This window comes from Anopheles funestus, chromosome 3RL (genome assembly GCF_943734845.2).
Source record: "Anopheles funestus chromosome 3RL, idAnoFuneDA-416_04, whole genome shotgun sequence".
Classification (NCBI taxonomy): Eukaryota; Metazoa; Arthropoda; class Insecta; order Diptera; family Culicidae; genus Anopheles; species Anopheles funestus.
The window spans coordinates 76,114,765-76,136,873 of NC_064599.1; the positions used below are offsets into that span (position 1 = coordinate 76,114,765).

Here is a 22,109-nt window from a genome sequence, read left to right on the forward strand (position 1 = left end):
GATTTAAGGTTTATTACGCCAAAAAGGTAGTTTGAATAAAACATTGAAAATTTTGAAAAACGATCCCGTTTAGCTATGAAAACCCTGTAAAAGGAAATCAAAGCTAAATGCTTGAAAATCGGCTAGTTTTCATTCATTTCAAACAACTTTTTTTTCTTGTGGAATTTTCCAGAATTACAAAAAAAAGTAAAATAAAATTTTATACTCAATAATTATTTAATAATTTTTTTCTATTTTTATTTCGTTTTTTCTTCCAGGTAAACTCGATTACAAACAATATCTGCCCAATGCTATCGGGAGGGATAATCTCATACTTCTTCAAAAAAAGGTAACAAAAACTCAAAAAGCGAACATCCAGGATACGTTTATTTGACCACGAAAAAGCGAACGACGGGATTTCGTCCCGTACCAGCAAACCAGGAACCTAGTTAAATTAAAATAATCCATCACGCGATACGGGAAATTATCGGATTTACATCGCGCAGCGATACGTGTCCCATGCAAAGGCACCATTGCTGTCCTTTGCCGGACCACAAATCGGTAATTTCTGCACCATTTTTTGGAAACCCGCGAACAATCCACTAGTACGTTGGCGTGATGGTTTTGTGCTGATGGTGAATGGATAATCTGGTAAGCTGTTACAAATCACGCCCCAACCCAACGGGCACGTTTGTGTGTCGCGCACACGGTCCGAATGATTTCCACATTCCCGAAAAAACCCTCCGATTGCATGCGGCATGGTAAGCGAGTAAGAGTGGTGATTGATAAAATAAAATCATCTACTCGGTAGTTCGATTTTCCCAACTCCCGAGCAGGCCGGGTTTGGTTTGATGAGGCCACGAGCACAGCAGCATGTAATCGGGGAAACAAGGAAATGCGGGCGTGTCCGGCCCGATGGTTACTCGCTTTATCAGCAAACGAGGGAAAACTTTCCACACTTACCGTGTGGGACGACACGTACGACACGGGGGTGGCAAATGTAAATCGATATGGGATGCCGGGAAAACCTCACATGCGGACAGCTTGATCCATTCGATTCTCCGGTTTCCGGCAGAGTGAGGGGAGGAAATTACAATTCGTTTGCCGGCCGCGGAACGGGAAACAACAAATGGTGTGTCTTCATTATAATTTAATTTCGCATATAAATGATACATCGTGTAATGCGTGCAAATGAATCGTCCGGTTCGGTTGATACGCGGGCTGTGTACGATACTTCGACAGCTTGAGCCAATACCTGGGGCAAGTACAAATTGTAATTATTGCACTTTAAATTGTATTCGCATCAGCGGCGTTGCATCAGCTGCAGCTGCTATGGTTCGAATTTTTGCACAAATTGTGTCATGTGAATTATTTCAGCGACAGCCAATAAAAGAATGATGGAATATGGAAGCAAGGAACACAAAATCGACAACGAACCAGAGCACACTGCAATATGGTTCCTTTCCGATACCGTACAAGTGCTTTTAGCTACCGGTTTTAACCTCATCCGCCACTAGTCTTGTGATGGCTGAAGAGAGGGATCTGACCGTCTGCACGGTTCGTTCAGCAAAATGTGTCCCGAAGCAGGATCGTGTTTCGTCTTGTGCTTATCGTAATGAAATAAAGTGCGGAGAAACTTAATAAAGCTTCCGAACAGTGGAAGGAACTACCACCATCGTAAGCAGTGTGCAATCCATTTTCATTCCTGTCAATATCGTCGTGGTCCACGTTTGCTTAAAACTGCATATGCAACCTACTGTCGATGCGCAAGGGCATGGACACACACACTCACTAACACTTGCGTTACTGGGTTAGGATCCGTGTGAGACGAGGATCATTTCATTGGCAGGATATTGGATTACCGTGGCCTCGTCTTGCATGGGTGACTATTTGCAAGCGTGCAATACACCAAGATGGGGCCAATATAGAACCATACATTCTAATGTTTTTTTCTCCCTTGATCGTTTTATTTTTCCATCAATGTTTAGTAATGAAACGATAGGAGGAGGTTTTTTTATAAATGGTCCTTTATTTTCGCTTGGAAAATAGTGTCGATGAAATTTTAAATTTAGTTCAATTTACTGCACTGCTGCAAGGAGATGTAGTACAGTTCATAACATACATATAAAACCACATATATTTTATAATAATAAAGGTTAAATATGAAAATGGTGAACAGGTAGAAAAAATACAAGAATCTATACGGCCATTTTCCCCACAATCAAAAAAAGAAAAGATGAAAATTATGTGTAAGAAAATCTGTTCTTGAAGAACGTCCTTTACTGCTATAATTTTTTTTAATTTCCCACATATATTATTGCATTTTGTTTTTGAGTTAACACAAATTGTTATGTACAAGTTTTATATTTTTATCCTCTAGCAAAATATTTTACGGATATACGGATATAAAATTTCTTCAAACGTATTATTTTTTTTAAATATTTCATTTATTAGAAATATGTTTTTGCTCATTTAAGTGTTGTTATAGCTACCATACAATATTTTAAGCCCTGTTTTTTTTATAAATACATCCATATGATTTTCTAGAACAAAATAAACGCCAAAAGAAATGTGAAGCGCAACATATAGTAAGCCGCTTTATATGCGAAATGCATGTCGATAAACGACTTCAACAAATAATTACTTCTGTATATCTGGTGTCAGTGTCAGTGAATTCTAAAATGACCTATTTATTTTCTGATCTACAAGCATGCTTTAACCGTAGAGTTGGCAACCAAATTTACACACGTAAGTTGGCAACCGGCATACCCGGGTATTCCATACCTTTTGACGCATACAATTAATGGTTTTTTTTAATTATATTATATAAATTATATAGTAAATACTATACTATACTATAATATACTATAATAATAATAATATAATGATAATTAAAGATTATCATTTATTATATTTTTTTAGATACGATAATACTAACGATCCATTTGAAATTTTAAATCCGAAAAGAATAAGAAGAGAAACGTCATTCTCCATACGAAATGTATGGAATACCCGGGTATGCTGGTTGCCAACTTACGTGGTAAAGTTTAAAATAAATCAAAATAAAATACTTATTGTTTGTTTAAAATTACAATTTTTGTACCAAAATTCGGAAATAAAAAGTTGGGAGGCTACAGAAAATTTCAGGTCAATACAAACAATGAAATAAAAGTTATTGCAGTTCAAAGTAGAAAAAAATACCCGGGTATCCGGTTGCCTACTTGAAGGTTAAACTTATTGTCTAGTTTTTTGCTTTAAAAAATCAAGTGAACCTAATGTTATGTAACGCACTGTAGCTAGCTGATACGCGGATGGAAAAAACTTAAATAGACTCTCGTTTTCATTCTGTCTTACATAGTAGGGAAAACAAAAGTGTTAGACGCTGTGAAAACCCTCCAACAACAGGCGCACCTAATTCCGGAAGACCACAGATTGGAATCTAGGGTAAAACCGGGCTCAAGGAAATCTGTCTCGGGCACACGGACATGGGACGTAATTCGTTGCTATAAATATAATGTGACACTTTTATTATGATTATATCGTATGTTGGGATAGGCAACTGGCACAGTGTGTTGTGGCTCGTGTTTATAATAAGCAGCAACGGTGGATGGAGAACGCATCCTTTGTCCCGGATATAAGGGGTTTTCACCAAATGGGTGACTAAAGAGGCAAACACGCCGGAAGCGTGTGAGTAAGCTCAAGTACGTAATTTACCAAAGCTTTGCTGTTCATTTTTTGTTTTCACTTCTGTCTTCCCGTCTCATCTCATGTGGGCGAAGGGGTTTTTTGTGTGTTATTGCTATTGCGAGAAGAAGATGCCGTGATTGTGTGCGCTGGGTCAAAGAGATAAAGAACTAGTGCGATGTGTGTAGCAACAGAGGAACCAGGAACCGGAGACAACGTCGGCCGGTTGAGGACCATCGCTCGAGAAATAGATACTTTACCCTATCGGGGTCCCATTTTTCCTATCGGTCGAACACGGTAAAGCCAACGTCTGAGCCACGGCAATGTTCAGCCAAGTGGATAAAACTCGCTTTATTACGATGACTAGCGGATGCCCTAAACTCCCCTAACGTCTGCAGGGATTTATCAACCCCGGTCCGAAAATCGGCTCACAGTGACGTATCGGTAAAAGTGGTTCTTCCCAGTATGTGCCCGATCGGGCCGTTTCTTGGGATCGGTTCGGCAAAATAAAAGTACGGTCAAAGGATACGTGATACTTGTGGGTGAAGTTCATTTCATCCTTTTTGCGGGTATACGGCTAAAGCACGCTTATCAGAATGCCATAAGTGATACGTAACGAAGCCCCTGATTGCTCTCCTTTTGATCATCAAGCGTCATCATAAGGTGCACGTGAGGTGAGGATCGTCGAAAAATGGTTTATCCAGTTCGTTACCACCGTTCAATAAAGGCCAAGGGAAACGGAAGAACTCTGTGCTGCTACTCCGTGGAAGGTTTGCAGGCCGGTAAGGTTCATACGGGCACTCCTTCGACGAAGCCATCTTGGGTTATCCTCCGTTCGGATAACCCTTTCATGGCGATACACTTTCACCACCTTCAGCGAACCATTAGCATAGGTTCTTCTTTATGTGATGATCTCGTCGGTTCTTCTCTTTCCGGTCGACCGTGTCTTTCGATTAGTGTTTGCGTGGAATGGGGCGCGTGTATTAAGAACTCATTACGCGAAACTAATTATTCATGCTTCTGCCTTAATGCATTGTTTACCTGTCCCATGTAGCGCTCCTTTAGGTTTCAGCCACCCGGTGCGAGTCCTTGGCCCGCGGGATGGGTTGATTTTTTGACCTTCGCACTTAAAAAAAGAATGAACCGCATGACGCGGTAGCATCGTTCATTATCCTTATTTGCATAATTTACTCAACCTTTTTAACTGTTCGCCATCGCACAGCCTTTCGATTTCGCATTGTTCTTTGTTTGTTTATCTTTTTTTTGTTGCTTTCAATAGCTTTAAATGGGTGCTTAATGGTGGAGGTTCGCAATTAACTTAAAATTTGCAGTGTTTATCCTTCGCTGTTTTACTTTTCATATTTCTCGCATGATCATGAAATTTCCATTTTTCACTAGAACAGTGTTTTGTGAAGAATTTTCTCTTGTGTTTTTTTAATGCTATCGTAAGTGATGGGAGCTTTGTAAAACTTAATAAAAAATAATATCTAAATTTTAAACTGAATAAAACCCAAATTCGAGTCTATTGCTATGAAAATTCCTGTATTTGTGAATACTGTATTTGTCCTATGAATATTCCTGTATACGAAACACTTGCTAAATGTGTCTAAATATTTTCCCAAAGCCCTAAAAACTTGGAAAGTTATTATGGTTAGATTATGGTTAGAACTTGTTTCTCTTGTTCGAGATCGAATCACGAATCGAGCCCCGCCACGTAAAAATTAACGCATCTTAAATTATGGCACATAATTGAATAGTCGACGACAGTGCCCAACGGCTGCCCAGCGGTTATTGAAACGGGTCCATGTTTGGACACGCTCTGTCCTGATTAGTGTCGATACGCTCGCAGACACGCAGGGGTGCTACGCTGAGTGTTGAATAAATTTACAATAAATTCTCGCCCATCCTGAAAGGCAAGAAGACAAAAAAAAACCACAACACACTAAAAACCCGAAACACATCCCGGAGAAGAAAGCATCGTAATTTAAAAATCCCTGCATGATGCAAACTCAATTCGTCGTTTGCATTGTGATCAGGGCAACGGATCAGGGGAGGGTTAGATATGAGGGCGGAGAGATGCTGAAAAATCTTGACCGGATATCGAAAATATTGATGGCTAGCACGGTTGGAGCTAGCGACACGCTTGTCGACAAGTCGAGTGGTCATTTGTTCGGGATGTTTACGAGATGTGCCCGGCTTTCTTGTGCTATGGAGGTTTTGGAAATTAAGATTTTTCCTTCCCCGAGAGGGGTCGTTCGGAGGGATTCAATATTTTTCCTAACCGGATTCCTGTCACCATCTCCCTTCTCCCATGTTCCCTCCTAAACGGAATAAAACCATTTATTCTACTCTCATAAGAAACGAAGTTTGTGGAGGAAGAAAAAAGGAGACAAAAGGAAACCACATCGGACTCGGTCTCAAAAAACCAAGTCAAACTCATCAATAATACTTGTATTGCGAAGTGCGCACGACTGCACAAAACCATAATCTTCAGATACACTAAAATGCCCGTATATTGATATCACGATCTCAATTTAAACTTTTGCATTTGGCATCTTTACCGGTGCACCGTTTGTTCTACGAACCACACCATACACCACGTACCATGGTACCGTCGAATGCAGCGTTGGAGAATGCTCGGTGCATGAAAACCACAACATCGAGCGAATGGGAGCAAGATATTGCATCGATTAGATTAAACTTCGTAGGTTTCCCGGTTTTGCCCACGAGCCTGAACGTGAACGTGAAACCCATTGAGTTCTTCCTTTTTTTCCTCCTCTTTCTACGCTAACCGCAAATAGTCAGTTTATATTTCAAACATTGTGGTTATGATCGGCGTTTGCCAGATCTACATAAGATCGTCATAGCTGGGATTGGAAACGGCGTGTGTGTCTTTTCAAAGCATCCCAATGCACGGACTATGAACCAACGTAAGTGGAGGCATCCGGCTGCGAAGTACTTCCATCGGGCTCTTATCTGAGCACCCGTAGCCGTTTCTAGCATGTGAAAACAACAATCAAGTTATGATACGATGATCCTTTCAGATTCCGCACAACTTTATGCACAGATGCCTCCCGTACCGAGAGCATTTAACCGAGTTGAGTCATTGGTAGCTGTGTTTGGATTGCTTTGCCCAATGATTGTGAGTGACCTTTTTCTTCATGTTGTATCTACTGGTATTGTTGCAATTGTGGATGTTAACTTAAATCTTTTCCTCTCCATCCCGGAGAGATGCATGCACTGCATAAATAAATAAAATAATCATTTCCAACATAAATAAGTGATCTGAATGGTTGGAAATCGGTTGGTTAAGGCATTTAAGGAATTTTATTCTTCTTGAGGATAGGATTTACAGGAATCCACACCAAAGCTCTCTTTTTCATATTCGTTAATGGCATGCATTGTACGTTATTTATTGGTGTTCGGTTGAAAATCCTTCCACCAGGTGGTGTCATGATGCTTATTTTATGCCTTATCTGCACCAGATTCATGCAGCACGACTCCAGCATCCATTCGTCGTGACAGTCTTGTCGAGATTGTTCGTTTTTTTTTAATGTTGGTGCCCCACCGCTACGGTACTCTATCACGTCCAGAACCTTGTGCAGCCAGTGTCACCTGGATGTGGAAGCAAAAATCAAAAACAAAAAACCCCAAGAAAAGACGAGCTTACGGCCACGACCATCTCACACGATAATAATGCAATTGCACGAAAAGTGAGACCTGAGATAAATCATTGGATCGTTCGGAAGTGCAGCGAAATGTTGGTGGAGAACTTCAACAATCTGCTGTTATTACACAATCTTCTCTTAATGCTCTTTATGGTGAAGTCTTTGCGCCCTCTTGCTTTGCCTGATGCCCGAGGACTCAAACTACCATGGCAGATTGCTATTGGTTTTGGCAGCGGTTTGCACAACTCATAAAACGCAGTTCGAGCACTTGGCGTCCTTCACATCATGCGAAGCGAGTAAAAATCCTGCTGTGGCAACTGCACTGCGCAAAGGCATCTCTAACCAAACCATATTACATTGGATGCTGTCGAAAAGGTACCGTCAGCAAGCAAAAGTATAAAGTAAAGCTTCAACCATCCATCTTGGGCGAGGGGAAGTAGCGGGGGGTGGTTGGGGGTTTAAAGGCAGAAGAAAGCCGCGACAGCGGGAAAAAAAGAAGACAAACATAACACACGAAAAAGATTACAACACGTTGTAAATTTGTACGGTGTCTGTCTTTGTCGCGTCTGGAAGGTAAAAGTACCCTCAGATAGGATCTTTCTTTCTTTCTTTGTCTCTCGTTGTGTGTTTGTGCTTCAGTTCACTTGGAGTCGTTTAAAAATATCACAAAACCGTCAGTGTATATGTGCTCCTGAGTGGATGATGATCCTTGAGGTGGTCCAACTGTTGCTCATAAATCTGTGCTGCTCAGCAGACGGTTTATAGCCGACACGGGTGAACGGTGTTACACTTGTTTTGGGCGATGAAATATGGAGACGATTACTCTATTTTACAAGACCGTAAGACCACGTTTTCGGTACCGGCCTTTGGGCATCATGCTAGTGTTATTAATAATCGAAAAGATCCTCTTCATTTGCTAGGGAGATATTTTCCTCGTGAAGATGAATCATTCCGTCCACTTTTTTGGGGAATATTTTACAATGGGGGAATAGCATTTTAATAAAAAGCTTCATGTTTCTTGTTAAAAGATTTCATTAAGCAAGCGTGGCTACTTTTGTTTGACGATGTGTTAAATTTGTTGTAAATTTTAAATTCTCACCTTACTCTTTTCTTGATTTTATACCTTCAGAATCACATACTCTTTCAATATTGTTCATGATTCCCTGTAGCTTCTCAAATGGTGTCAGCTTTCCAAAAAAACCGCATCCTCTTTGCACCATTTTTTTCTTTTTGAAAAGGGGCACACACGCCAATGGGTGGTAATTTTCTGCACAGCACACGAAGACGCGTCACGCTGTGTTCCTGTTAAGAGCCCTGCTCCATCCGTCGGTTCAAAAGGTGCTGAAGCATAAATCCTACCACTCGCACGGGCTTATCCTTTGCCCCTCGGTCCCAGAGTTACGGGGACTGTGGCGATTTAATGAAATCCGGCAAAATCTCAATCTTTCGGAAGATTTTCCCGTGCCTTCGCCCGGCTTCGGGTTGACTATTTCCCTTTTTGTCACCTGTTTTGCACGAGACGCACATTCACCCGGCAAAGGTGTAATAAATTTCAACTTCAGTGTTAGGGATTTTCTTCGCTTTTTTTCATTTTTTCCCCCTCAATTCTAGTTACCACGGTTGGATTATAGCGAAGTCAAATGAATATGCCACCATTTATTCGCGACGTTTTCTATTTTCTTTGTCTCCGAACACCGTTCTTATCGGGTGACACAAATAAAAAGCAAATTTCAAAAGAGATTTGTTTGAAAAAGGTGTGATACGGGGTACCGGTTTCCCTTTCGTGGTCGATTACTCGCGCGGGAATGTGGAGTGGTTTAATAATAAAGCCAAAAGTCAACAAAACTTTTAAAGCATACCCCGTGGGCTGTCAGTTTTTTTCGGTAAGGTGACACAGAGTTCTTTCCGATATGGATCATCTCAATTTTTGCATCATCCAGCGATCCCATTATGCCATCAAAAGGTGTAAGGTTATGTCATATTGTTCATACTGTTTTATCAGGTGTATGAGAATTGCGCCCTAAAGTATGCAATCCGTTTGGCTGGAGAGGATTACTTGTGCCAGTGAAGGAAGGAGAAGAGAGCAACGACTCGTATACTAACATTTTACATAGCACAAAGCTTAAGCTTTGTAGCGAGTGGTGGGTAGTTTTTTTTAGTACACGTACCAAGAAGATGCACCACGAGCTCTATTACTCACTAAAGGTTCTATTCTACGTGAGGTGGATATGATGCTGCATGGATGTACCTGCTATCTTGTCCCATCCTATTGCACGCAGTGAACTGTGTAGCATATTTTGCATGCTTATGAATAATTTATTCTTTTCCCAAGCTGTCGTTGCAGCCCCTCTGCTGCTATACCACCTTCGCCTTGTTTGGCTGTTTATTTAAACATTTTCTGTGTGGCTTTCTTTTTTTTGTTGTTGCTGTTGCGCTCTACGCCACCCTTGTGTGTCGCTGTTCTTTTCTATTTTGCACTGTCACTGCATTACATCCCGAACGAGCCTTCAGCCTGGCAGCGTTGTAGCGTATGCAGGTCTGATCTCAGCTTCCCTGTTTCGGGCATTAGACCGTGAGCTCCATATATCATCCTACTCTGGGGCTGGAACTTCACTGTGGAGTACCACTTCACCGTTCGTAGGTTGGCACGACAGACGAACAGCCGCCAGATAAAAGAATATCTTTTGCCATACACAGTTCCACTGTTCCAACCGGCAACGATATGTGCAGTTGCGCCACTGAAACAACCATCGGAGCATCCTTCCGGGTGCGGTGTTGCGAGTTGCTTGCGACAGACGCCTCGGAACTGTTCCCATGTATATCATTTTACGATTTCTTCACCTTGTTAGCAGTGCGGGGAAGAAAAAATAAATAAACTGCAACAGGCAAAAAAGCAACACACAGGCCAGTCGCTCCTGTCCTCTTCGTTACACCGTTAAACTGTCTATCGGCAGTCAACTTCCCACTTCTAGTCGACGTACCCATCAATAGCTGGTAGCTTTTCAACCGTTCCGCATGCGTCGCCGCTTCGCTTTGATAGTGCCCGTTGCGAACGGTGCAAAAGCGCAAAATAACGAACCGAAAAGCGTAAGAATTCCACCAAACATCGCATCGCTGCGCGAGAGAATAGACGAAATTAGTGTCATTTTCATCATTAGCACACACTTCAGTTAAATGTCATCATCATTATCCCATTTGCCGTCGGTGTGGCAGCGTGCTAGCTCTTGGGGTCCCCCTATCACTCAATTTGCCATAATTAGCGTCGGAAAACAGACAGGGAGAACGAGATTTGGAAAATTTTCCGCGCCATGGGGTCCATCACCCATCCGCGCGGGTGGGTAAGTCAGTTTGGAAAAGTGCCACTCACGCACACCCCCATCCCTTACCATGTACAACTGACGATCATGTTGTATGTCACCCCCAAGCGTGTCCCGGTTCTAATCGCGCGCTTGACACGGTGAATGTTTTTTTTCTTGTCACGCAAAGAAGTACGATACAAAATGGGGCCTCACCCACCCTTGAGGTGGTGCCCACTTCAAGGCGATCTGCATTGGGTTTTGGGTTGAGTTGTTATGAGCTCGTGGTGTGAAGGTAAAAACTCATTTGGAAACCTTTGCAAAACTTGCAAGCTCCGACGGTGGTCTCTTTCTGTCTGTTGTGTTGGTTTTCGGTAGGTTTTATTTGAAAAAGGGTACAGAACCTTCATAGAAATGTTATCATAAGCTTAACACTGCTGCGAATTGAATTCACAATTAGGGGTTGTTTGTTATGATAATTTGACAATTCGTTTGATTTAATTGTTATACAATTAATTACTTTAATTATAATTTCATCTGATTGCGTTTAGGATGATTGTATCTTTTGCGAATGAATACTCTGTTTGTTTACAAACACTTGTTTGTCACATGCCAGCAGTGAATTTGGTTTTGTTGTTTTGTTTTGATATAGTTTTTAGCATTTCTTTAAATTTCATGTTATTCCATCACTGTATTAATACATTTCTTCATTTTCTTCTTCCTTATTTTAAAGTGTTCTGTTTATCTGTCTATCTTTTTTTGCTTTCGTTATTCTTATTTTGTTATTTCTTATATTTTCTTTTGTTCTTATTTTGTTTTTTGATATTTTATTTTTGTTTTATCATTAGTACCAAGTGCATGGTAGCTTCATTCGGAATTGATTTAACTGTGAGTTAAACTATCGCAAATTGATTATTGACAGCCGGTAATGAAATGTTTTAATGATTCTAAGAATTTTCATTCCGCACAGTGGTTGAAGCGTTAGATGTAATTAAAAGATTATTACATACGAACCCTTTTATGTATCCGCGCATTTTAATGATTCTTGGAACAAATCAATATAATGTGGTGCCTGTTTAAAGGCACCGACATTCGTTTACTTTGGCTGTGCATCACTTTGTTCTTCGACCGACGTTCTTCGCGTCAAACCATTCCCACGCAAACCGCGAACTTGTAAAACGGTGCTGATGTCTTCATCACTGTCGCCACAGCTTTCCCGTAGCGTGCTGTAATTGTGCATCACACTTCTCGACTTACGCGCCATGGAACTTTGCACGTGTTTCGATCGCTGATGCACCGTCCGACCGACAACCCTCGAGCAGGACGCGTTGCACTCTCGCTTTGAACTGTAGCTGTAATTAGGGTTTCAAAAATGTGACATGTTTAGGCTGTTGCATTTACACTTCATTCTTGCTTAATCGTCGCCGGAAGGGCATTCATGTGTTCTGGAGTTGCCTAGCTGGCACAACGAATAGAACCAGTTACCACCCAGAATGGTACGGCCGATCCGGCATCGTTTTAAAGCTCTTATTCGAACCGGTTATGGAACAGTGTTTAAATATTGTAAACTGTTTTCTCTTACTGCGCCCAGAAACGACCACGATTTGCAAGAGGGAAAAAACAGCTTAGCTAATGGAGAGAAACAAGAGGGAAAAAAAACATTTCCAAAGTTCAACTCTTGAACCTTTCCGATCGGAAGAGTAACCGAGCATGGAAATGGGTAAAGTTAATTTAATTACACCCAATCCCACGATCCCAACCAACTCAAGGAAGGTGAAGAAACGCCCACCAGCGCTCCATAAATATCCATCGAGTGCGGGAAATCTATGTCTGTCCCGTTAGGGGTTTCGATCCGCGGTTACTGCCAAAGTGATCTTTCATCGAAATTATGAAATAAATCTTCCTCCAAATGATAGATATTTACTGTGCCACACACACATGCACAGTTACCCTTCATCGAACTCAATGATCCCACTCAATGTAGGCAGGTTTGGACACATCCGCCCATATACATCCAAGGTGTAGGTATTTGTTCATCCCCAGTCTACACCGTTTGACGAAGATGGCATTCTGATGCGGATAAAGAACCCCTCCCGAAGGTGACGGTGTCGAAGAATTCGTATGGCTGCAGGATCATCTTCTTACATGCGCCATTAGAAAAAAAGTGCTTTTCCACTGGCAACCACGTTCGGTGGAAAACTTTGTCGCAAACTGATGGCCAAGAGGTCCAGGGCCAAGATGTGTAGGGAAACCTTTCTTTATCACAATGTATCGTAGGCAATAGTACTAGCTGGCAGTTGAGATACGGCTTATAAGGCATCAAGGAGGAAGGCAAATAAATGAAGAATGGAGACAGAGCGACGGATGCCCTTACGCCCTTTCCGAGGAAGGCGATTATCGAGTTCCAAAGATCCATCCCAGCCCAGGGTTTTGGGTGGAGTATCCGGCGTGTTAATAACACACACGCCGGAGTGCCAGCAGGGACGACTTGGTGGACCCATCTCGAGTTTGAATGCTTCCCATCTCGCCAGCACACGGTCGCGCGTTTCAAGACCGCAAAAGATTAGATATAACCGGCTCATGATTTATGCGGTTTTGTTCTGCAACTTGCTGCACACCGCCGACCCACGGATGGGGTGCGGCGGTCGAAAGCGTGTACGCGATGGGATGCGATCTGATGGAAGCATTGGTTGGTGTGTCAGCGTCATGATTCTAACCTGCCCGGTGGTTGACCATCATTTATTCTTGGGTTTGCTATCGCGCCACGGATAGAAACCCGTTACATCACCGTTAAAACCCTTGGACCGGTGTCTGCGGCTTAGCGTACGAAGATAAAAAATCCTTCACCCGTGTGGTTGGTGCAGTAAAAGCTCTGCGATACGTACCGTGGAATCATTAATCCCTGGTATCGGCCATCGGGCCGTAATCATTAGTGACGAAAATGCACACTGAAGATGACAACGGCCCAATGCGGCCGTGATGATGCTCGAGCGCAAAGCAACAAACAAACGAACCACCGTACCGTGATCGTTAAAAGCGATGAGTTTCGATTGAGCGGATATTAAAATGAAATGTCAAACTATCATTTTACTCTCGGTTGCGATAAAAATGTCATATACAATTCTAAAGTTCTGGTCGCGACATTGCCGCATAACATGCGACCATAAAGCTAGCTAACGCTTCTCGGAAGCTTCGTGTTCATTGATAGATGATGTGTCGTAACGCCCTCCTCTTCAAACGGTTCTTGCGTCCAAAACATCTGGAGGTTGGGTATAAAAACCACACGATCTGGCACTCAATTACGTTCCCACCCCAACCATGCAAGAACGATCATCTCCCCAAGCCAGCTTTCTATTTGCCTGATTGCAGGCAACAGGAAGAAAGTAATGCTTTTTTTTTCTTTCTTTATTTAAACGCTACGAAAAAGTTCTACGTTGGTAATAAAAAATAAATAAATGACCACACTTCAACCTATCATAAGCAATAAAATAACCACGAAAGGGTGGAAAGCAAAAATAAATTTTTATACAAAAGCTCACACCGAGAAATTATTTTTATGAAGCATTCCAGCATTCTTTATGATCGAATTGTCCACACACACAAATACCGCATGGGGGAGGGGAGGGGGCGAGGAGGAATCGTTTATTCATCGATACCAATCGTATGAAAACAACGCCCTAACGCAGTGGTCGACAATCGTCCTAGTACTAAGAGTCGAATATTGTAAAAATACACAATGAATTAATTTTGAAGAGCCGAAATGAGAAATGTTGTCCCAAAAATGAAAAAAACCCTGAATTTAAAATCAACGAGTAGATCTCAATGTTACATAAAAATGTCTTCAATGTGGTGCAGATTTTTTTGTATTTCACTCTATTTTTCATATTTATATATTTTCATATTTATATTTTCATATTTAGAAGATTTTTAGTCTCTATAATAAAAAAGAAGCGATGGATGGTTTCTTACTAATGTTAACAATAAATTGAAGAATATGTCGATATTGATCGACTTATCGCATAAACTCATAAATGCGATTCGACTGCAGATACAATTCGTGGGTTTAATGAAAATTTCAATACGTTAGTTTCAAATATACAAATGAAGTTCGAAAGAATCTCGCAGTCAATCCACCCACACCTTGCCGACCACTGCCCTAACGGGATACACCGTGACAACTTAATGGAAATCCGTGTGGAAGAATGCTCAGATAAGACATTAGGTTTTTTTTCCTTATGCGATTGCATAGTAAAAATGATGTTATGCAACTTTATTACTGGTAAAAGCTTTGATGAAGATTTTTTCTTCTGGTCTCTCTGCTTCTCGCCTAGATATTGCTGTACCGCCTATACCAAATAAGAAATGATTGTAAAAGAACGATTAAAGTGGTTGTTTCTGTTAATTATTAAAGCTTTCTTCTAGCGACCGTCTCCTTCCACTTGTAAATACGCATCATGTTCTCCTTTTTTTACCGGCAATGAAAACAGCCAACACCGTTTAAAATGTACAAGCCGTAAAACAAGCCAGCCCTTCGTAATGCTGATAACACAAATTTAATAAACCGTAGAATGGGGCACCCAACTCATAAATTTGGTCCATTGCCGCCTTCAAATTAAAACACCGAAAGATCAGTAGCTTTTAATGTGCTTTTATCGGCATCACTAAATCATCCTTAATGGTCGACGCGCAAATCCTAACGCGCCTCACATAAACCATTACGGCAGGACGCGCGAAAGGAGCTTTCTACCGGGTCGGAGAGGAGAAAAAAAACCATAATATGCTGGCAAAATAAAAATGTGCTGTTTGTATACACTGTCTTAGTTTTTTTCCGGACAGAGTGGGATGTGTTGTCGCTTCGTGTTACGCGCTATCGGGATAAGATGGCGCGATTGTTTCATTTTCATTTGGTAATGGTTCACGTTTCGCTTTTTTTTGTTGTTGCCGATCTCCACACAGGACGCTTATCACAAATTACGAATCGGTACCTAGGGCAAACACGATGTGGATAGAACTTTTCCCTTCCAAAGACATCAGCCAAAATTAGTGAAACATATTTACGATCATTTATCGATATTGGGCCTATGTTTGTGTGTGTGCCGGAAGGAGGGAACTTTCTTATTATAGGATTTACTGCTTCGGTTTCATCTCTTCTCCGTGCGAAACCGAAACCGATACGAGAAAAAACCCCCCAAAACCAAGCGTAAAAACAAACTCGATCGACTTTGCCATATCACACGATAAACGGTAGGTTTTATGGACGATCATAAATTTCCCCCCCACGAGATGAACCATTAATTTGTCTTTAATTTGGTCGAGCCGAAGGGAGTGGGGTGGTTGTGGGTAGGCGAAGAGTAAGAGACACAGAGGTTCGTTGTAGTTATATGCGGAAAGAATCGAACCAACATATCGCTCTTCTTTTATGTGTGCTGTATGCTAACGATGGCAAAATTGGTAACGGTTAGGCAAGGCACTCGCGAGTCACTCCAGCCAGCTGGACGATTTGCAAACTTTTGCTAATTTATGAACGTTTATTAAATATGCTAAATCTTGCTAGCTTTACTCGCAAACCCCAGCATCACGACGTTTTTGGGTCGTTTAGTCACCTCTCTTCGCATGCTGTGATTTGCCTTCGATATGTCGCGAATGGTGTGGAGCGAATGTTCCACAGGTCGTTGATCTTCGGCTGAAGCTTTTTGTCCGTTCCAGGGGCAACTTTACCCGTGCGCAGACATTATAGACATTGACAATCTGAGAAATCCTATTCCGTCAGTAGCCGGTAGTATGGTTCACGGTGAGAAAGATCAAAAGTCGAAAAATCGGACAGGGGTTTGACGTTTTTCTCACCCCACAATCAGAGCAGTGTGTTGTGTTTCCCCTTTCAGAATTTTAGCTGCTCAGCTAAAACGATCGGCTGTTGTATCTCTGCCAGCTTAAGATCTGTGAAGAGTTTCATGTCGTTCTGGACTCACTGCCGGAGGGAACTGTTGGTACTTGGAGATTGTCGGAATGATAAATTTACGATCACTGATCGAGTTGGAAAACAGATCATTCGTTGAAATAGACAAAAAAAGAACCTCCAGCACAGAAGGAACGAAACTTCCATGCCAGCCGGTTTCGTCTAAGCCGTTTACTTTGGAACCGCTCTCGTCTATTCAATGGATTAGTGAGAATCGTGTATGTGTGTTCTATTTGAAGATGGAATGTTTCTCCCGTTGGAATCGTTGTAGCGGATCAAGAGAAATGAAGCATATTGTCGCCTGTCATGTTGAATGTATTCGTTGTTGGGACATATTTTTTTCTCCCTATTCCCTGTGCCCACTTCTCAAGTGACATCGAACTTACTGGACCGTATCTCGCGTTTGATGACCGGGCAGGGACACTGTCAGCGTTCAAGACGGATTAATCCACCGGCAACGACAGCATCAAGCCTGTGATTATCAGTGCATACATTATTTTGAGGTTTCTACGCGACATTAGGTTCTTGTGTTTCTTCCACAATAAAACCCGTAACAGATAACCGCATGTTCAGTGGATATTAACAGTGACTTGAGAAATAATGTTTTGATAATCCATCGCCAAAACATGATCACGAACCACTCTGAACGCACACAGATGAACGTTTTACGATGTTTCTGATAGGCAGCATCGAAAAACAGCTTCTCTTCCATTTCTTGACGATCTACTTCTAACGATATGAATCCGACGAAATCTCTCCGCTTCGGCACATATTGATAGGTGTTATTGGGTCGTAAAATTCAAATGATCTTTGCCAACTTTCGGCACTCCACGATCAACTCTGGCTGCAGTCACTCCAGAAATGGGTAAAAATGGCTCGTTAGTAGCAAAATATATTATTCGCTAATAGGAGTGCCGTTCACATATTTGCGCATTCTAAAGAGTTCGGCTAGAATTTTACGACCGTGAAACCGGAATCTTATAGTTCCATGGTAAATTTGTGGTCGGCACTAATCGGTTGCACGACTTTTTGGTAGTTTTGCCTTTGATTCAAGCACCACCCGGAAAGATAAAACCCGTGAAGCGAATTTCGGGCTGTTGTCCCTGTTTCGCCAGGTTCTTTACCGAGTCGTTGTACCGTAAACGTCAGCTATTTATCAATCAATCACACGTCCCTTTATCCAGTGGTTGTGGTTTTGTTTGCAGAGATATTGTCAGAATCCAGACCTTCTTTTGCGGCAGTAGATTTACGCAGCGGAACGATTGATTCTTGTTTGTCTAAATAGTAAAATTCTAACGTCCATTTGCGCACGTTAGCTAAATCTCGCTCGACTATATCTTCTGATTTCGGCGGTTTGATAGTCACTAGCTTGACTAGGCAGCCCAAACACACCAAAGCAACAAAGCTGTAGCAAATAATTTACAGCTGGATTGTAAATAATTAATTGTCGTCAACGTTCGTTCGGGCATGTTTTCGTGCCGTCGTCTTAAATGTGCCGGTCGTCCCACAGCGATACTTCCAAATGCTTGAAACCACGTCACCGAGCTTTTGGCCCCCCATCCCGGTAGGACGCGGGACATTCTCGATCTAATTAGGCGTAACCGAAATTCGACATCATTAACTGCCGACAAGGTACTTTCGTTCAGAAGTAACATTTAAGAGCTTGTCGAAAGATTCGTTCCACCTTCGGTTCACAGCGAGAGTTACCGTCGCCATCTCGGTGCCGAACGGCTTCAAGCAAAAAAAAAAAAACGGCACGAAAACGTCGTGCACGTGAGCATCTCCCGTCTTGTGAACGTGCTCATTGGCAGATGTTGTAAACGAAAGCGAGCGAATTTTTAAAATAAAGACATTAAGCTTTCAATTGGAGCAAGGCAATGGAGTGAGAGCAGATCGACACGGTACTGTGGAATAGTTTTGCCCGCGGGCTGTTTGTTTTCTTCGCTTTCAGCCTTCGACTCAGGTGACAGTGGAACCATCTACATCGAGAGTCACACACTTACGGCGCAGCCCGAAGGCGTACCATAAACGCCATCCATCAGCACAACTTAGGGCACACCTATGATTATCCTGTAATCACGATCGTTTATATTATTTCATAAAATTTAATACCTTTCGTGTAGATATACCGTTGCATTGTGTCAGGATATTTGTGACACAGTCGCTTCTGTCAGACATCAACTGCTTGCCAACAGACCTGCATCAAGTGTGTTGCGAGCCGAAGATCATTGGCTGCAATTTATCGAGCATCCAGCCACGGTTGAATGCTGGTTCGCATGCGTTCCTCTATTATCCTCACAAGCTCTAGAACATCACAAATGCACATTACTTTTGCCGCTGGCTTATTGCGATGGCAATTGAACGCAACAATCGTCGAGACGAGGAACAAACAGGCCTACAACTTTATTTACCGGATCCCCCGTCCATGATGAGCCACGATGGGTTATGGTGTGTAGTAAAAATTATTTAACATCACATTACTTTACGTTAGCAAATCGGCGAATGGTGCTGTTCAGAAATCCATTAGATGCTTGGTGGTTAAGGTGATGTAAATTGAGTTCCCTTCGACTTGGAGTTTCTTCTTTTTTGTTTTGTTCAAACAACGCGCTTAATGTGTTTCTCTGCTCCCGTTTCGCTATTTACCGACCGACGTTGATTGTATACATCAATCAATTATGCCATGATGGGTAGAGCGTTTTATTAATATTTTATCATACATAAAATCAAGCTTCCAATGGATCATGTACATCTTGGAAGTAGCACCACCCCTTCATACATTACACGGGCGTAGTGAGAAAATGACGAAAACCGTACATGGTGCGATCCATTGCACTGTGGGATTTATGAGATTTTGTTAGAAAATGTAATAAATTCCTTTAAACATTCTTGTTCAAAGGAACAGAATGAGACACAGATACGGAAATGTACACATTCATCATCTAAAAAGGGGGAACCGCAGTTACATATTTCTTTTAGATTATCCATGTTATTCGCTTATCCGGTCAGGATTGAGACTCTATTGACTCGGGTAATATAAAAATTATTCACTCAAACTAGGTGTCAAAAGATTCGAACGTTTCGACAGTTCTGCTGGTTTAACAGCAGAGGGCGCCACCGACATACAGGATAAGAGGACGAAGCGATCTAATATATTTATTTTTTTATTTTATTACATGATTACGGCTTTTGCCGTATTGTGAGCCACAGAGGGCTGAAGTAATTACAATTTTCGCAAGGCATTTCCTCCTTGTAATTTGCCTTATCCCGGGCATACTCGGTTGTGATTCTGGGGTTTGTGGCTATTGCTGTTTTTGTTGCTAGTGTTGTTGTGGATGGTCCGAAGTAAACTAATATATTTTGAATTAATAATTGTTTGCAAAAACTGTAATGTATGAAAACATAAAGTTTAAATTTTATTTTACAAAAAAATAAATTTACGATGCTTTATTTGTGAAAGACAGACATGAAAAAATGGCCACCATTAATCACCATAGTGCAACAACACGCACCCATCAAAATACGACTCCTTAATTCGATGAAAAATACGCCAAGGTTGCGTACACGAACGTCACACCATACCGGCGGCTGACTTACGCGCGTGTACTTTTCATGCAGGTTTAACTTTATATCCACCTTTCAGCAAAAAGAGAAGCGAAAAACCGGATGATGGCACGTTGATGATCCGTCCTCTGCAAACTGACGATGGTTTCGGTCCTGTTGCATGCGGCCCCAGCTGCGTTTCCACTTATCTTTGATGTGATTTTAATAATTTATTTTATTGAACCATTTATCGAGCGTTATCGGTGTGGTGTGGAGTCAAAAGGCGAGAGAATGATAAACGCAGTATATATCACGGGCACGGTGAGAATGTAAGGACGGGTTTCGTGGTTATTAGTCTAGGGGTTGGGGAACCTGTGATGGAGAAAAAAGGATTCCAGCTTACAGAGAGGATATGTGTAAACCCATCTTACCGGTGGCGGATGTTCGGTATCTGCCGTAAAGATGGAGGCTAAATTAGATCCGTTAAGTACACCGAACGGTTCATTACGATTGAGTGCCAAGTTTAGATAAAGCATTCCACTTTCCTTCGATACATCAAAAGTGTCGTAAACCTTGCAAACGATGCGATACCAGTGCGGCTTAGTAACGAGATTGTTTCGTGCAGCAAAACAAGTAGTTATAAAAGGAAATTAAAAGAAGCTTTTCCTATCATGCTACTACTTCTGTGCCAATCGCTAAGAAATCGTACTGAAACCTTTAACGGGTACTCAAGATAATACCGGGTGTCTTCACAACTATCAGAACAAAGAAGGAAACCACGCGTGAAGCTTTCGTTTCGAGAGCTTTTGGACCCATTCACAGCTCCATCTGGTTTCCTCCAGCAATGTCTGCCACACACCGGCAGCAAACGATTCATTTTAAATACACCCATAAATTATCAATTTTTCATTTATATTACTGTCCAACCATCACCACCGGCACAGTGCACGGTAGTTGGGAAGGAAATGGCAAAGCAATTCTGCCCACCGTGGTGCGATGGATTGCTGTAAAGATGGCCCAACGGAGGAACGTTGAAAAATGGTCCCAACCAGCTAGCAACGGCCAGCAAAATACCAGTGTGTCCTTTTCGGTGTGACTCCTTTCTTCCGGCTTTTATTGTACACAACGGGTCACTCGGTCTTGATGCTGAGTTTCTTGGTAAAAAAAAAAGATTTCCGGCTACGTCGAAACGCAGCAGAAAAGATGAGTGCCCGGCTGGAATAGGATGTCCCTATATCTTCGGAAGCGTAACGTTCACTGTTGAGACATAAATTTTCTCCATTTTCCATTAGACGCATCCCCCTGGCCATTTAAAAAGGAAATCCGATATTAACGTCGTCTAGAGTGTGGACCACCATAAGCTCCATTCTGCGGGAATGTTCGAAGAAATGTATCACTTTTCAGTATTCGCCTTCCCATCGGTCGTTCGGTTTGTCGGGATGGTAACTTTCTTTGCTCTGGTTGGATATCTTTGCTGCTGGAATTGATTGAATTTAAGTGCCAGCTCCTCGAGATACCGTGGTAGTCGTGTGGGTTGTGCCTTCCTGATGTCGTCCTCTGGCTGCTTGCTTTAAGATGATGTAGGCTTGGAATAAATTTTTATCCAATTTCAGAGAATGAATTCAATTTCCAGTAGTGTCAGTTTGAGAGGCAAGATTTGAATAAACACGCTCATTGGTTCTGATGGGCATCTTTGGTCTATTCAAAAGAGATCAGCCCCAATGGAATATTCGAAATCGTGATCCTCTACGCAAGCCACTCTTCCTGAATGGAAGAATAGAGGAAGAAAATTTAGCTTGCAATTTAATCTTCCGATCTGCAAAATAGTTGTAAGTAATTGGATCCGTCAGTTAAACCTACGGTATTAACGGACGTCCTTTCTTTGGGCTTTTGAAACGCACCAGAAACAGGTAGCATTTGCTTCGGCACGATCTTCCTAACCTCGCTAAAGTTTCTTCCTCTTTGACGGGAAAACGCTTCTTGCAG

The 22,109-nt window shown here is 41.9% G+C and overlaps 1 protein-coding gene and 1 long non-coding RNA gene across 4 annotated transcripts in view; one reads left to right on the plus strand and one right to left on the minus strand.

Annotated features, from left to right (window-relative positions):
* Positions 1–22,109, minus strand: part of LOC125767122 (uncharacterized) — a 241,659-nt gene that overhangs the window by 203,810 nt on the left and 15,740 nt on the right. The window lies entirely within an intron of this gene.
* LOC125767009 (frizzled) overlaps positions 1–22,109 on the plus strand; it is a 217,286-nt gene that overhangs the window by 183,130 nt on the left and 12,047 nt on the right. Inside the window, exon 5 of one of the 3 annotated variants that reach the window (XM_049433216.1) lies at positions 258–14,474. The exons of the other annotated variants lie outside the window; for them this stretch is intronic. Within the exon in view, the coding sequence (XP_049289173.1) occupies positions 258–373 (116 nt within the window). The 3' untranslated portion in view covers positions 374–14,474. Of the gene's footprint in view, positions 1–257; positions 14,475–22,109 lie in introns of those variants that run through there. 3 annotated transcript variants of the gene reach the window in all.